Below are 18016 nucleotides of genomic sequence, written 5' to 3' on the forward strand. Positions count from 1 at the left end.
TAAAATTGGAAAATGCAGATTGTATATCTGTTACTAGAATAAAAATGAAAAAAAGAAAGTATTGTACAACCCAAACAGTGAACCCTAATGTAAACTATGGACTACAGTTACTAGGACAGTTAGAATAACATTTTTCAACCAATTGTTAACAAAGATACCATACCAAAGAGTTAATAGGGAAAACTGCATGTGTGAAGGGGTGCATATAGGAACTCTGTATTTCTGCCTGAAAAAATTTTCTCTGTATTTTCTGCAAAAGAGGCAAGCAGCCTCCTAGGAAGGAAGAAGAACTGCAGCGAGGGCATGGGCACAGAGTGATTATAGAATGTGCTAGTCACAGTGAGAAGACTGGTCTTATTAGAGAGCACAGTAGGCTATGGAAGTTAAAGAGAAAAAAAAATCAGATTTAAAAATCAGATTTAAAAAATCAGATTATGGAAGTCCTTGAAAGCCAGGTGTGGGTTTTGGACTAGATACAGTAGTCAAGAGGGAGCCATTGAAGGTGCATGAACAGAGAAGTGACAAGACAAAAGCAGTGTTTGGGAAATATTAGTATGGAATGGGGACACAAGATAAATTTCCAAAATAAAATTAAAAGCTGAGAGACCAACAATGAGGAGCTCGAAGACTGTCAAGGGAAACGGCAGGGAGAACCATTTTTAACACACTCTATGTTGTCCACTTAATTTTTATTACCTTGGCTTCAACAGAGTTTCAAAGTAACTTATTCTTTCCTGCCTTGCTCTATGTTTGAAGAATTTGCTACCACAACATTCAATGTGACAAGAGATGCAGCTTTTAGGAAATATAGCCACAATCAAATATCACCTAGGAAACCAAATATAACTAAATGCAAAATGTTACCCCACACTGGGAAATAGCTGTGAAATTCGGTTATAGCTGTGTTTATTTTTCATTAAACTTTATATAATAGGAAAATATGCTAAATTAATCCAAATGCAAATTAAATAAGTTAGATGTGGGAAATGCATGTGGTGTGCTCTGGGAATTGGAATAAAATTTCTACCAACACAGAGATTTTGGCTAAACTTGCTTGCTTTAAAGAATTTCTTTGAGTTTGCCCTGTTCTCAGGAATTTTTCATGAGTCGGGGACAACAGGCATATGTGCATAATATATATGTTGAATTACAGGTTCTTTCCAAAGGTCTCCTGGTGTCAGGGCACTGATGTGAGATTTAACCAGATGACACATTTGAGTGCCAGCAGGAGGGAGCTATATGGGAATTTTAGGAAGGGAAAAGAGAAAAAAAAAAGATTATTCTTAAGGATGAATGAATCCCAGATGATACTTCCCTGCCTAAATTCTTTTACAAAGACAAAATTATACCCTAAATATTGAGAACTCCAATTGGCTAAAGGGGCTTCCTACCAAATATTCTCAAAAGCAGGCAGATACCTGGTCTGTGGCCCAGGCAGACACATTTACAATTACAGAAATACAGCGGCTTGCCAATCGACTGAGATGCAACCAAAAATTCACACACGACTTTGAAAGACCCAGAGACAAAGGTAGTTTGATAACAAAATAATTTTTAAAAGAATTGGAAAAAAACTTAAAGGAAATTTATATTCCTATATAATATATGTATATGTGCTTGTTTTTATTTATATAACCTCATTCGGATTTACTCATGTAAGGATATCTGGTTAAAACACCTATCCTAGATTTAGTTCAGGGTGATTCCAAAGAGCATTCAATGAATTTACTAGGAAACAATGCCTAGAGCCAGATGCTTTATTTCCTACCAGTTCTCCTGAGAGTTGTTTCAATGAGTTTACTAGGTTTGGCTGAATTGTCCTACAGATTTATAAAAGTTTTGCCACGCAGGGTGGACAGAAATCAGGGTCCACTTGTGCTTTACCTTTTTCAGTGTATAGTGCATCTAAGTTCTTCAATCATATAGTGCTAGTTTTGCTCAACATAAAACTCATAGAAATTGATGCAAGATGTTAAAGTAGAAGAGTTCTAACATCTCACTGATCTTTGAAACAAGACCATTCCAAGGAATTTCATCATTTGAAGTAAGCCACAACATCACTAAGGATGAAGGTGGCATGCAGGGAAAAAAAGCTATGTGGGACCCAGGAGGGTCTCCTCCTGCTATAACTTAAAAGGGTCTTAATAACAATCTACTACAAAACCACGTAGATGCATCTATGTACGATTGTTAGAAACTGCAAGGCGTTCTGTGAAAAGGGGAAAGGGTGGGAAGAGAAAAGAAATGAAAATCTCATGGCATTTCCATTTTTCATATGAAAAAGAAAATTGCATATTAGGATGCTCATTATAATTCATGCATGCCTAACAGGATTCCTTCTGGCAAGAAAACACCCAGTACAAGGAGAAATACCATTTATTTCATTAAAAGAACAGTAGAGCCTTTGCACTATTCAGACTTTGAAAATATGCAAGACTCAGTCATTCATCCAATAAATAAATGTATTTTGAACACTTATTATGTTCTTGACACCATGCATATTCTGAACCAAGGTCAGGTTAAAAATTAATAAAATTATGGGTGGTTTCTTTCTCCACTGCTTTATACATTTACGCATTTTTCAGATTTTTAACAGTGAGCAAGTATAATTTTCGTTATCAGATACAGTTAAAACTGAAAAGCATCAAAAATGCAAGGTCCCCATGTGACAGTTTGAAGTTCTTTTATGAATCCCAAAAAGAAAAGATTATGTTCTTAAACTAATCTATTCTTGTGGGTATGGTATCCTTTGATTGCATGAGATTCATTTTAGATCACTTGATTAGTTTCCTTTTGATTGGAACTACATCAGTGATGCTTGAACCAGCTTGGGTCTCCACCCTCTTGCTGGGGCTGATATAAACAGAGACACAGAGAAAAAGACACACACAGAAAGAAGGGAAGCTTCCATATTTGATACTGCAATGTGAGAGAAAGGACACCAGGTTTACCCATTGCTGAGCTCAAGGAGAGAAGCCCCAAGAGGCTCAAAGAGCTGAGGCCCAGGGAGAGATGAACCATATGCCTCATCGATCACAGCGGAACTCAAGAGAAAGCTGAGGCTGAGAGAGGAGGCCTGGCAAGAGGCAGGCCCTATGCCTTGTGGCCTACAGATGAGTTCTGGAAGATGGAAGATTCTGGAGGGGAAGGCAGAGACTGGTGGTCATCTTTGCCACATGGCAGGATGCTAGGATCAACAATAGCTGACTCTGGTGAGAAAGCATCTCTGGTGATGCCTTGATGTGGACATTTCATGAACTGGGAACTCTAAGCTTTTACCCTAAAAAAATTCCCTTTATAAAAACCAATCCATTTTGTTAGCCCTGTGGCAAAAGAAGCCATCTCATTTCTTTCATAGATATGCAGCAAAATAAGAAGAGCAGACTAGAGTCAAAATAATAAAATAAGGACGGTCAACAGCCAAAATACTACCTGATATGCAAACACTTCCACTTTCCTGAAGTCTGCAAAATTTTTGTTTGAAAACATTTTTTAATTGCATTAAGAAAGACATGAATCTGCCAGCAAAGATCCACAGGATAAAGGCAGGTGAGAATGCAAACTATAATTCTGGGAAAAGAAAATAAAGAAAAGGCCAGCTGCATGGGTCAAATCAATCCCTGTACCCACCAAGCTCAATCAAGTGTTTTCCGAGGAACTAGAGGCAAAAAACAATGGGACCTCAAAACGGATTCTTAAATGAAGAAAGACTTGACAGAGACATATTCTCAGGTATTTAACTAGCATTGTGTAGCTTCTTGCAGCATTTTCTTTGTCTGCTGAAGGCATATAGCTGGAGTTGAAGGCTCATCAAAGGAAAAAAATTAAAAAAACAGATCCCAGAATATTCCACACTACCACATACTACCAAGGCCATTCCTGGACTGATGGAAAGCCCCAAATCATCCCTAGAGTTCGTGGCTTGAAGGATATCACATTGCATCTTCTCTCCACCCAAATCTCAAAGTGTAAAGACAAAGTTGAGTAAAAAGAAGCCGGTTGATTTCTGCTGCCAGCCTAGGTGGAGTAACAGTGATTGGATTTACAATCAAGGACAAAACTTGTGGATCAATAGTGTGCAAGACACTGGTCATCAGGTAAAGAAGGGCACTGATTCAATGAGAGAGAAAATAAAACAAGGTGGGCCTTAGAATTACTCCATTTTACTGCCACAAGAGAATTCCAGGCCATGAGGCAAGGAGGTAGAACCCAGGCAAAGCCCAGCAGACTCCCTGAGTTGAGGATGGAACTAAAAGTTTGAAGAGAACAAAGCAGCTAGAGGAGGCATATAACATGAATAAATCTAAAAAACATTACATGGAGATAGAAAAAAAAGTCAGACATAAAAGGCACATACTCTACTATCTCATGCATACATATTCAGGAAAAATTAGAACCGTGGTGGCCTTTGAAGGGAAAGGCACAAGAGAGGGAACTCTCTGGGAAGGGAGAACTGCCTTACAGCCCAACTGGGGTGTTGGTTACATAGGTATAGATATTTGTCATAATGCACTGAAGATCTGTGCGTGTTTTCTGAATGTAAATTAGACATCAGTAAAAAATGCCCCTTCCCCCAAAAAAGGTAAGGTTGAAGAATGAAGGAAGGGAATTAAATGATATTTATTATCCTTTTTTTACAAGGCAAGATAAAGTAGTTTATATTCTCTTTGCCTTTAGATATGAAAATAAATGTAGGAAATTATGCCTATATTGAAAAATGCATTAAAATCGTCCTAACATTTGTGACTAACAAGGTAACATAAAAATGATCTTCTCTAAACCAATAGGCTCTCCATGGATATTGCTACCACTATCAATAAGTAACTAACCAAGCACACCAGGAATAAAAGGACCATAATTAAATATAAGCAATAAAAATGGTCTGCAAATATAGTATGGGAAGATGGCTGAAATGGAATTAGTGAAGCCATAAATTTCAGCTCACAATGTACCCTGCCAAGGAACAGAACCCTGAGTTGTGGAAACTGCTTCTCCTGGAACCACAAGTGGCAAGAGCCTTCTGAGATTTGTAGGAACTAATGGTTTTAACTGTGAGTCCCAGCTCATTTTTCACAAAGTTGTGCAGCCCTGGTTGTTGCTGAATCTATTTGGTATTATGCGAGTGTTAATATTAACATTCAGCAGACCTTGAGGAAACCCAAATTGTCCACTCTTGATTTCAGAGAAACTTGCAAGCAGGAGTGATTTCCACGGGCAACAAGCTAAATCTGCATCCATGACAATGGCTGCCTGGAGTCCCAGAGTCTCATCTTGGCTCTCAGAAGACCATGGGTTTAGTTGCCATCATCTGACCTCCTTTAAGCTACACTGACTGCTTTTGGTGGAGGTACAAAAGACAGGCACAAAGAAATAAGTTCGAACGTTGCCTTTGGTGCTGCCTGCTCATGAATTTGTTCCTTTGCATCTTTCTTACCTCCAGGAACTTGCCCATTAATGGTGCCATGCTGCTCCTCCCAGCTTTACTTACTTCTCTGGTCTCTGCCTCCTGCCTCCCTAGGTCCATCAACTTGCAAAATGGCACTGTTAAAAGGAACTTCCGATCATGCTACCTGAGCCAATCAGGGCTAGTATTGCCTTATTTAAAATGAGCCAAGTCAAGGTGAAAAACATGGGCCTCCAAATAGTGCAGGTAGAATTTTTTGAAGAGTAAGTTTACAAAAGCAGTAAGCTCTTACATGGCTAATATGAATTCAGATGAGTTTTCATTTTGAAGCATTCCTTGAGGCCTTCGGAAGACGTCAGCAATCAAGAGTCCTGGGATGGCTTGGACTGTGTCTCCCCAAATGCATGTTCAAATCCTAACCCCTGGTCCCATGAATGTGGCCTTATTTGGTAAAAGTGTCTTTGAAGATGTGATTAACAAGAGGAGGCCAACATGACTGGCGTCCAAGAAGGGAAGAGGAGACAGAGACAGGGGAGAAGGCCATGTCACCAGGGAGGCAGAGATGGAAGTGCTGCAGCTGCTCAGCAAGCGGTGCCGAGGAATCTCCAGAAACTGGATTCTCCAGTACAGGCTTCGGAGGAACCACGGGCCTGCCAACCCCTTGAGTCTGGATTTCTAGTCTCCAGTACAACACATATCTGTTCCTTTAGGCCACCTTGTTTGTAGCACTTAGTTAACAGTCCTAGGAAACTGTGGCAAATCTAAACTTGGAATCTTCGTCTCCCATCAGTAGTTTTGTGACCTTGAGAAATCACTTGACTTCCCTGTGTCTAGGTTCTCAGTATCTACTTCCTAAGCGTGTTGCAATGTTTAAATGACAAAATGATGTAACGCTTAATAGTACAGTGTTTGGTACACAAAATAGCTAAAATGTGAAAGATAATTATGTCTGAGAAGTATTCAGAGTAAAAAGGGACTTCAAAATTGCACAGATAGTAATAATGTTAAAAGTTATCCAAAACTTAAAAGAAAGGTTACAGGACTGCCACGTTGTCCTTTTAATGTCATAAATGGGCATTGTTTAACAGGTCCACCTAAGAATATTTACTTCTATGTAAGAATGTGCTGTGCTTGGCATTGCTAATTACTATTAATTAGGGCTTAGACTCTACTAGGTGATAAGTAAACCTGTAGATTTCAATCCAGTAGTAAGGATAATACCAAAGATTGAGTTCTTTTTTGCCCTGTCAGATATTCACCAATTTTATATCTCACCTAAGTTTATATTTTAATATTCTATTTAATACTTGTAAATATCCAGTTCCTCAAATATTCTTTTACCATCTTGTTGTTTATATGTTCACCATCTTGCTATTTCCCTCATTAAGGAGTTAAATAAATTTGACACATGTTTGTTCTATATTTGTGTGAGAGTTGTTTTTAACTTTCTGAAAATTAAATTTTTATGAGTCATGTTTTTAACTTTTTGAAATTATACTTGAAAAGTAGCTAACAGTTTTTTTTGAGCCTCTTCTGTGCCATGTCCTAAAACTTCACAATTATTAACTCAATCTTCACAAAAATCTTATACAATAGGACTTATAATTTTCTGCATTTCAGAAGCAGAGAGGAATTAGCTTTCCAATGTGACACAGCTATTAAGTAACAGAGTCAACATTTGAACCCAAGTCATTCAATTCTACAACAGTGGTCTTATCCACCATCCTATATTATATATTGGAGTTGCAAATAAAGTCAACACATGGAAATCAGAAGTCTGAAAATATAAATGATTATGGGTATGAGTAGGGGACAACACCTATTGTTCTCTTATCTATCATAGTTAAACAGAAAAGATTCTAATTCTAAATGGCTTCATCTGGGCATTAAAATAAATACTTAAAGTGTCCAGAACTCTAGAATATGAAAAAATTAACAACCAACAACACAGAACTTTCCTTTTCCAATCCTATATTCTTTTTGTTTTATTTTATCTTTTTCTATTTTTTTTAACTAAAGTTAATAGATCACAAGGAATATTACATTTAAAAAAACATAAACAAAAAACAAGACATGAGGTTCCCATATAACACATTCCCCAACCCTCACCTCATCACTTTTGTAAATTGTATTTTTTTGAAGATATATACATCACACAAAAAAAGTTACATTAAAAAAAATAAGAGGTTCCTATATACCTCCTCCCCCCCCAACCCCCTCCTCCCACACCAACAACCTCCCCCATCATTGTGGCACACTCATTGCACTCGGTGAACACATTTTGGGGCACTGCTGCACTACACAGATAATAGTTTACCCTATAGTTCGCACTCTCCCCCAGTACATTCAGTGGGTTATGGCAGGATATATAAAGTCCAGCATATGACCCTGCAATATCATTTAGAGCAACTCAGAATTCCAAAAATGCCCCCACATCACATCTCTACTTCCCTCTCCCTGCCCTCAGCAAATACTGTGGCCACTTTCTCCACCTCACTGCTAAAATTTCTTCTATTACTGGTCACAATATTTTTATAGTAGAATATCAGTAAGTCCACTCTACTCCCTATTTTATTCCTTCATTCTGTGGACACTGGTATGGTGATGCCCTCTCCACCTCTAGATCAAGAACCAACCCTATATTCTTATGTAATTTTTTTTTTCTGCATCTAGTTGCTTACTCGGAATTAAGCACCCTCATCTGAGATTAGTGCACACATTAAACTATTACTATTTCTAATAATGAATGGGCAGTAGAAAATCTATTAAGAATATGAAATTTCATGACAACATTCCTGTCTCTCAGCTACTTCCTGTGTGACCTCATTTTTTTCCATTGTTGAAATCAGGATGATTGTAGTACATATTTCCTAGGGATGACGGGATGATAAAAGGGATGACATCTTCATAAAGTTCTAGTAGTGTGTCAGGAGCATGACAAGGAGTTGACAAATGCCAAGTATTATTATTATTTATAATATCAATTACCACTGCTCATATTTATTATTGAACTTGATGTGCTTTACCAGAGTTTTAAAAGACTAAGTGAATAATTCAATTTCACAATATTAGAAAGAGTTAAGAGTGTCATTCAAACAGATTTTGGATGTAAAGCCAGTTAGCTTAAAGACTATGTTATATTATCTTTTACAATGTAATCTCTTCTCTATGTTGCAAGTCATACTTTCTTCTGAGTAAATTTCCAAGGTCAATGTCCACCAATGGTTCAATGAAATAAAGCAGAATTTGGGCCCTATTAGCCCTTCGACCAGGGGCTAATTCAACACTGGAGAAGTTTTTTTCTTTAAGAACTGAGCACCATAATGTGCTTTCTATTAAAGGAGATTAGGAGATCCAATAATGTTTTCCATACTACAGAGAAATGCATATCAATTAATACTGATTTATGACAATTTTAAATAAAATAAAGCAGGGCATAAATTTTAAACAGAGTGTGATTTCAACTATATAAATGTTTAGAAGAAAGACTGGAAGGAAATAGCTAGAAGGTTAGCAGTGGTTATGACATAGTTCTCTCTACTTGTTGGGATGCTGCTTTCTTTTCCAACCCTCTTCCTATACCATCTTTGTAGGAAGCACTTACAAGTTTTTTAAGACTTATCCTTCAAGGAAAATTTTTCTAATAGCAGCTGCTCTTCTTCATGGGGTCTCAACCCAAGGGAAAATTGACCTCACTGTGCTTTATGACTTCTCATTATATACTGCATATATTTCTATTGTGCACCTTCATATATCGTCTTCCCCATCAGACTGTAATGTCTTCAATGACGGGGATACATCTTATTTATTTTCATATCTGCAAATAAATGTCTGAGGAATGAATGAATGAATGGCAAGCTATGCTTTAGCAGCATACAACTGTCTTTCAAATAAACTTCTCAAATACGACCTATTTGCTGTACAACAGAGCCTGAAAACAAAGCTGGGATAAAAGCACATAATCAAAAGCATGGGTATATTGTAGTCTGATATCCTTGGAAATTATTGCTATTCAAATAACAACATAGGCTCATGATGTAATGCCTGTGTACCCAGAATGTACCCAATATATACTTCTGAACCCTTGTTTGTACAATAAGTAATGTAGATATTGCTTATTTTTTTCTGTTGCCTAAATGGGAAATGTGTTTTTTAACCGATTTAATCAATACACCAACTTATATTTCAAAAATAAATAAACCTACACAATAAATAAAAAGCAAAAGGCCAATCAACAGCCAACAGTGCAGCTTAACAGCCACTCCAGCAGAAAGCTGTCTGAAAAGGTGCTTCACACTCCACTGTTTGCACGATCCACAGCTGCTTGGTATTGATTTGTTGTAAGGAAAGAACATCTATTATCACATGCCAGTGTGAACCTATTTCTCCAACAAGTAGCCTGCAATGTACAATGAGCATGTAACCCGGGGCAGCAGGCTGCTAAGGATAGGTGGAGGCCCCATGTCCATTCCCTCTCCCTTCACCCTATAAAACCATCATAAACAACCAACACAGGAACCCGATGTGGACTGAGGACTCACATGCCACAGACATTGCCGCATTTGCTTCTCCAGGGCACAGAACCAGTAACCTGACCCGAAAATTGCATTCATCTCAAAACAGGTGCCATGTCCATGGTACAAGGCAATGATGATGGTAAGGATAGACAGGTGTTTTAAAAAGGTTGTTTTCAAAAGCTCTCTAAGAAAAGACAACTCATTTGTATATGTGAGGTATGTGCATGTGATTTGCATTTTGTGCAACATTTTGTGATGTGAAGGAGAGAAGAACTCAACAGCAGGCTGCCAGCAGGGGTGGCAATGCCATGCAAAATGGAAATGGATTCTGAGTTCGCCTGATGGTGTAATGGGCTACAACATGCTGGGATTGTCCAGATTCTCAGTCCTGATTTAAAATACCAATAAGAACATCCAGTAAGAAAATCACTAAAAGAACTCTTATGAAGTCCCTTTTTTATTACTGTTCTTAAAATGTAACCCTAATGCATGGGTCATAAAGATGGCTTTCAGATGGTACTCACCCTCTAACGAATAAGCACCCTCTCTTTTGAAATTTTCAAATGTACCAAAGACCATCTTTGGAGAATATTAGTTGTGCATCATTTTGTAGATCTAGTCAGATCCTACATCAACTCAAAATTGCTTCTATTGTGATTAAATCCACTGTGATTTCAAAAAGTCCCTAAAAGTAAAACTAAAGGAAAAAAAACTCCCCATGATTTTACCATTACATTAAATTGCCATGTCTTAAAACATTTATACAATTATATCTAGTATAAATCATTTATACCTGGGTTTCTAATCAGATGATTTTTGTTTTATAACTAATACAAGAGAATCATTCTTAGACACGGCACCCCGTCACAGAGAATACATGTCGCGTATTTGCAACTACCATATCAGCTGTACATCCCTTGTATATCTTTATACAAATGAACCTGAAATTTACCTATTGCCTCTATCAACCTATCATGCTCTCACCAGTAATGATGGAATAAAGTGAAAACCACCCAGGCTTAGTCTGTTCTTATTAAATGATATGTGATTTTTAAATGTACACTCTACTCATGGAGAGTATGTATGAGATGTCACATTATCAAGCAAACTCTAAATTTGGCAAATAGGCAAGAAAAAACAAAGATCCAAGTGACATTAATGCTAGAAGAAATAAGGAAGACTTTAAAATGGAGACATTTTGTTCAGGACCTTGTTGCCATATACGTATATCATACATTTTATTTTGGAAAATATCAAAATCTAGCCACTCACATATTCAACAACTTTCTATTCTTAGATGCATAGTTATAAATAAAGACTTGAATTGTTCATTAATTATGGATTAATCTGCTATCCTGGGCTAACTGAAAATGAGATATATACAAGGTTGTTGGTTTTTTCCCCCCAAAATTCCCTTTGCAATTAGATTGAATTTCTAATCAATTCATCTTGTATTATGACAGCATTTTAAGCAATACAATTTATTTTGGAAATATACAAGATTCTACAGATTTTATTCCCAAGAATTGGGTAAAGGCCATATTTCCTTGGAGATAGTAGCTTCCACTTTGTGATACCATATCTGATTTATGTTACCTTAGATTAAAGGCAGATCACCTATGATATGCATGTCACCAAAGCAATTACTAAAGGCTTCTCTGCTCTTCTATATAAGATTCATTCCCTGCTTTTCTCTATGTTCCTCCTACTTCATTCTTTTTCCTCTTCCATTAAGTTATTTTATCTTCATTCTTTTCTCTACAATTTTTCCCCACTGTTTTGCCATTGATAATCATGAGTCTTGTCCAACTCTGCTGGTGACAATGAAAGCTGTCTCTCAACTATTGATACTTGCTAAGCATCCAAGAGTTTGCTCACGTAAGTAGGCACATAGAATATCAGACAGGTAACTTCATTTTGAAGATGCATATGATTTGAAATATCAAATTACAACTCTAAGGATCAAGGTTGATGTAGGAAATAATAGTCTATGAGTATAATACTTTTCTAGGTGGAACAAACTGGCTCTGAGGCTAATTCCAAAAGAGTAGTTCCTCCATGTATTTTGAATACCAAGCAATGGATTCAGGAATATCCATTGTGACAATTTTAAAGAGTCTACTGTTTTGATATATTTGATTGGGTTTCATCAAAAATCTATCCCTGCATTTTATAGTCACACCCTGTATATATAAATTATATATATTCATCACGCTCTGTAATTAAAATATACTTGCTCTCATTTCCATACAGCCTTCCAATTCCAGAAGCTCTGATCCAATCTCCAGGAGGAGTTTCAGGTAAGAAGATCCTTTTAGTGATTTGGGTTCAGAGGTCTTCTACAATCAAAAGATTCAACTGTATGATAACAGAATAAAATATATTCCAAAGCCTACATCTCTTAGAAATATTATTCAAGGATAAGAAGCTGCAGTCACAAAGCAAATCTGATCTTTGCCCAATCCGTTTTCTATTACTTCATTTTAGGTTTACAAACTGCCAAAGTCAGATAATGCTATCATCCTCATTCAGACCTGAGACACAAACTGCTGTTGACTAGATCAGAATCACAGAAAACTAGGACTAACTTGATTTTTATCAGAAATCAACGTCTGGCCCTAATGACTGAGAGGACCCTATGAAGGAAAGAAAAAAACATACATACCTTCTGAAGATCATGCATATTCACTGCAGTTAGAGTAACTTACCTTTCTGCCCTTTCTCTGTGTAGAGTCTTTTCCTCACCCTTTTGCAATTGGAGTGGGATGAATGTGTGATATGCAAAACACTTGTGAGGGGAAAGACACATTATGCCACCATTTAGGAAATAAAGCCTCGCTAATGTGCCCTATGCAGACAAATTGGAAGGAAAAGGAAGAGCATATAGCACAATTTCCAGTGTACTCTGCATGGGTCCATAACTGCCTGCTTTGGTGTGGAATGGTATTCCCAAATCATGTCTATAGAAAGAGATGCCGAAAGTACTTAATGAGAGCAATCTGATGCCAAAAAATTCTGCAGACATTTTGTTCTTTGCATTACAGAAACAGAGGCATATGCTCACATTTAGATCAGTGGGTATTAAAGAATTTTATCCCTGAATTGACAGATTCCCAATGTATTTCTCCTTAGTATATCTTAAGAGACCAATAGAGTATATGGAGACAAAAGACTACTGAGAAAAAAAATGGAAAAGAGAACTATAAGAGATAACTATACATATGAAAAACTTGAAAATTAAGGATTCAAGGAAAACCAAATATACATAGTGGAGATATACATTTTTAGCATTTGCCCCTGTAAATACAAACTATTACTTTACTATTTGCTCAGAAAAGATCATGTATCCCTTTTATAAAACCAAGAGTCCAACTGATTATTATTTTGGATTGTGAAACCAAATTTGGATTGAGACACCAGTTTTATAGATATCCATAGCATTGAAGTATCTCCATCATTAGGGCTAGAATCATTTTCATTAAACCAGCCTTCTCCTTGAACTAAATTGACTCATGTGCCTGAAGAATAACTAGTGGCAAAAATAACAGTCACAAAGCTCTCTTCTAATATAAACCATATGGGCATAAACATATAAATATACTTACAAAAAAGGAATGTATATATAAACAGAATAACATTTATATATAAACCAAATATATACCAATAAATTTAGCCAGAGGGACTCTGTTTTATACTTGAAAGACCCCTAACAATGCTTTAAAGTTGTCTTACTGGAATAACAACAAGAAACACATATAAACTCTGAACACTTTTTTCATTTGTAGGACTAGGAAGTTCTCTAAACTCAATCTTTTTGAGAACATAACTACATTCCTTAGACGTACTCTAAATTCTAGGTAATGCAAATGGCAGCAACTCAAAATTATCCAGATGACTTAGTTAATGGAGGACTATTACCACAAAACTCACCTGAACTGCTTTTTTTAAAATTTCTCAGTCACAGATATTCTAATCTTAAGAAAAAGCGTAGGGTTAAGCAAGATGAGAGAACATCTAGTATTATTGAGCAAGGAACAATTCTTTGTTCTCCCCATAAGAGCACTAATCCTTAATTTCCCAGGTTTCTGGAGAAGAGAATACTTATGAATCATTCAGAACAGCCATCCCCTTACATATTACCTCTTAAACTTTCTCCAAATCCCTAAGCCCCTTGAAAAAAATCTCAAGTATGAAAACTTTGTACTCACGGTCATTGCACTGGTTCCCAGAATATGAAGTCATAGAACAGTCACAGGTAAAACCTTCCCACTGTTGCATGCAGACCCCATGGTTGGCACATGAATCTTCCTGGCAGGTGGTACTAGGTCCTGATAATACATAAGAAAAGGAGAAGGGAAGAAAAAGAGAGAAGGATAAGAAATATTAAGAACTAGAGAAATTCAAAGCAATCACCTGACTTTGCCATTCTCATGCCCCAAAACATTCAACGATACAACCACCAAAAAGATCAACTCTACATCATGCAACAGGAATTCAGTAGTACAAAATACAACAGAAATATACAATTAGCCACAAACTATGATCTATTATACACAAAAGGGAGAGGGCTGAACACAATGTTCTCTTTTAGGCAGACTGTGCAAAAGAGCTTCATCTCTACCATTCAACTAGAAAGATATCTCATTTTGAGCATGGTCTTTCTAAATGTATAATGCTAAGGCAGAAAAAAATGCATTCCCATGATACGTATGAATTAAGGCAGGATGTTTTAGCCTAAAACCAAAAGTCCCTAAAGTCTACTCTGTGATATCAAAGAAATGGTAGTTGAGGATGATGACAAAGAGAATGATGAAGAGGATGATGATAGTGACGACACAGCAACCAACATGTATTAGTGCTTTTTAGCACATGACAGACATGTGTACTAAAACTTTGTCTATGATATCTCATTAAGCTTTCCCAATGACCCAAGAATTTAGCAATTATGATTATCTCCATTTCACAGATAGGAAAACTGAAATCAGAAAGGTCAAATACTTTACTAAAGTTCACACACTTGGTAGTTAAAGGACAATGATGCCTAATTCAGGTAGACTGACTCTGAAACACAGGCTCTTAACTACTATACTGATGGTTCTCAAAGCATGGGCCTCAAACTAGCATCACCTTGGAACTTGTTAGAATTGCAAATTTTGGGATCCCTTCCCGTGAATCAGAAGCTCTGGGAGTGAGGCCCAGAAATCTGTGTTTTTCACAGGCCTCCAGGTGATTCTGAGGCATCTTAAAGTTTGAGAACCATTGTACTATACCACAGCGCTGTTTATAGATGTTTTAGAAGCAAGTTCTCTAAAATGGAGAGTGAAAACAGTTCAAAAGAGAATTGATTGAGGTACAGGAAGAAAATATTAGAAATTGTGATCATATTTTTATTTCATTTTTACATCAATTCTATTTTTGGCTATTTTTCATATTCAAATAATATATAAGTATAATGGTACATTATATAAGTTATAAGTAAGTACACCTACTTCGAGAGCATTCAAAAAATCTTTTACTGAAATGGGTTAACAATTGAAAAATCTCAATTTTGGTCAACTTTGGGCTTCTCTTTAACCATTCTCTATTAATTTACTCCTATTTTTTGCTTCAACTTTTGGATTAAAGATATATCACTACCTTTGGAATTATTTGCACTAACAGAAATATCATAATATTCAGGGTAACCCTATGAATTCTCCAGGGAGGCTCAGTAATGGAGTCAAGCCCTTTAACTCAAAGAAATATTTGTCAGGGAATTGATACAAACAAGCACTTGATAGAGTAAAAAATACATCCTCTGCAACAGCTGCATATGTCACAATTTCCAAGCTAAGCCTCACTCAAGCATTGAATAGTAAAATATAAGCATGTACCATACTAAGAATGCATGTTCAAAAGAGATCATGACCACAAAAGGTCTGTCTTCTGGGTGGCAAGACATTTTGTATTTATTCATGAATGGTGGAAGCAGTACAGACCATCACTCTTAATACAAAGCTATTAGGATATGACATAAGAAAGTTCCAGACAATTACTAACACAGGAGGAACAGCACTCCTGCTGGGTTTCCATAGCTCCTATTTGCCATGTGGTTCCCTCATGTAGAGATGAAAGGATGTACATGGTCATGTTCTCAGTGGGTCTTAAACTTGAGCATTGTGTGGTATACATTTCATTAACAATGGCAAATCAGGACAGCTTCTTTCAAAGGACAAAGCTTTCCGAGAAGTCCACGGTGCTCCCTGACCAAACAGCTCTCACCAGAGAATGGGCTAGTAATTCAATTGTACTCAAGAATCAGAAACACATGGATGGCTTTCCCTGGAAAGGCAGCAGAACAGTAAAAACTTTGGAAATACAGTAATTCTTTATATGTTGATTGAATTTGAAGCCAGAAGCTCTTGCACACATTTTCCCTCCCTTCTTAATTAGGCTAAGTTTAACCATTTTCCAAGGACCAACTCCAATGCCTCCTCCGATATGAACATTCCCCACTAACTTCAAACAATTCTCTCAGAGGCCACAGCACTTACCACCTACATTACTAATTTTTGCACTTGATAATATTCAATTTAGCACTTCATTATACACTGCACTGCCCACAGGCTGTGTAATCCTCTAATTGTTTCATGTTTTTACTATTGATCTTTCCCTCAAAAGATTGAATGCTGCTTGCTATTAGAAATCATGTAATATGGTTTTATTTTAAAGATTTATCTTATTTATTTCTCTCTCCCCCTCCCCCATTGTCTGTTCTCTGTGTCCAATCGCTGTGTGTTCTTCTGCATCCACTTGCGTTGTCAGGCAGCACAGGGAAACTGCATCTCTTTTTTGTTGCATCATCTTGCTGCATCAGCTCTCCATGTGTGCAGCACCACTCTTGGGCGGGCTGCACTTTTTTCATGTAGGGTGGCTCCCCTTGCAGGGCGTACACCTTGTGCGTGGGGCACCCCTACATGGGGGCTTCCCTGTATAGCACTGCACTCCTTACATGTGGCAGCACTGCATGTGGGCCAGATCGCCACATGGGCCAGGAGACCCTGGGTATTGAACCCTGGACCCTCCATATGGTAGGCAGATGAGATGCTCTATCAGTTGAGCCACGTCTGCTTCCCTCATGTAATATGCTTTGCTTCTGCCCTGGCTACACTAAGCCTACTGTGCCAAATGCAGAGAAAGGTTTTCAGTAAGTGATGAGCTGGTCTGGATTATACCTAACCCTGATGTGCCTGTGCCTCATACTTTAAAAAACAGAGTGTAGGAGAATGCCTAAGCTCGGCAAATTGAGCAACTTGTCTGCTTTGTCAAAGGGAATCGAATACAGAGGGAAGTATAGGTTATTTCCATGTTCCACTGAATTTATTTCACATGCATTCAGGAGTGGGTACCATGTAGAATCAGACAATCCTTTAAGACTGACCACATTGCAATCATCTAAGAATGGTTTCAGTGAGGACCAGAACTCTTCAATGATTTCTCATTCATTGAAGACTAAGCCTTTACCTCCTTATAAGGAAGAAACCTTTGAGGCCCTGCCTCCTTTTCCAGCTTCATTTCCTCCTACTTGTCCAGGCACATAGCACCTTAATCATTTCTTCCTTCCTCCAGTTGCTCTCTGAAAACACAGTGGTACTGCTCCAAGTGTAGTCTGCAAACCAGCAGCATCTACATACCTGGAACTTGTTAGGAATGCAGATTTCTACTGACTGGGGTAGGGCTCAGAAAGATGAACTTTAACAAGCTCTTGGGTGCCCTCTCATTTCTGAGAACCATTGCTCTAACAGTTTAAACCCTTTGCCCTTGCTCAAACCATGGCCTGAAATCTCCTTCCTCTAGATGTTCAAATGACTGATTCCTTCTTATTCTTCTAGATTCAGCTCAAAATGAGCTTTCCCTGAACAATCCTATTTAAGGAAGCCCCCTACCAACATTTGATGTACTCTCTAGCATTTCTTCCTGTTGATTTAACCAATAGCAATTACTTGGCCTGTGACTACATTGGGTTTTGAAGCCCTTATGGTCTGTCCCATCCTACTGGAATGTAAGCTCCCTGAGGATAGAAATCTCGTCAGTCTTGTTCATCTCTACATCTCTA

The 18016-nt window shown here is 37.5% G+C and overlaps 1 protein-coding gene across 31 annotated transcripts in view; it reads right to left on the bottom strand.

Moving 5' to 3' along the window:
• The window catches only part of NRXN3 (neurexin 3), a 1657938-nt gene that overhangs the window by 822960 nt on the left and 816962 nt on the right, over positions 1-18016 (bottom strand). For all 31 annotated transcript variants that reach the window (XR_011648289.1, XR_011648295.1, XR_011648286.1 and 28 more), the window contains one exon: positions 14130-14249. Coding sequence is in view for 19 of the 31 variants with exons in the window: in XM_058292898.2 (XP_058148881.1) it covers positions 14130-14249 (120 nt within the window). In the remaining 12 variants the exon portion in view is untranslated. The remainder of the gene's footprint in view (positions 1-14129; positions 14250-18016) is intronic.

This window comes from Dasypus novemcinctus, chromosome 3 (genome assembly GCF_030445035.2).
Source record: "Dasypus novemcinctus isolate mDasNov1 chromosome 3, mDasNov1.1.hap2, whole genome shotgun sequence".
NCBI classification, from domain to species: domain Eukaryota; kingdom Metazoa; phylum Chordata; class Mammalia; order Cingulata; family Dasypodidae; genus Dasypus; species Dasypus novemcinctus.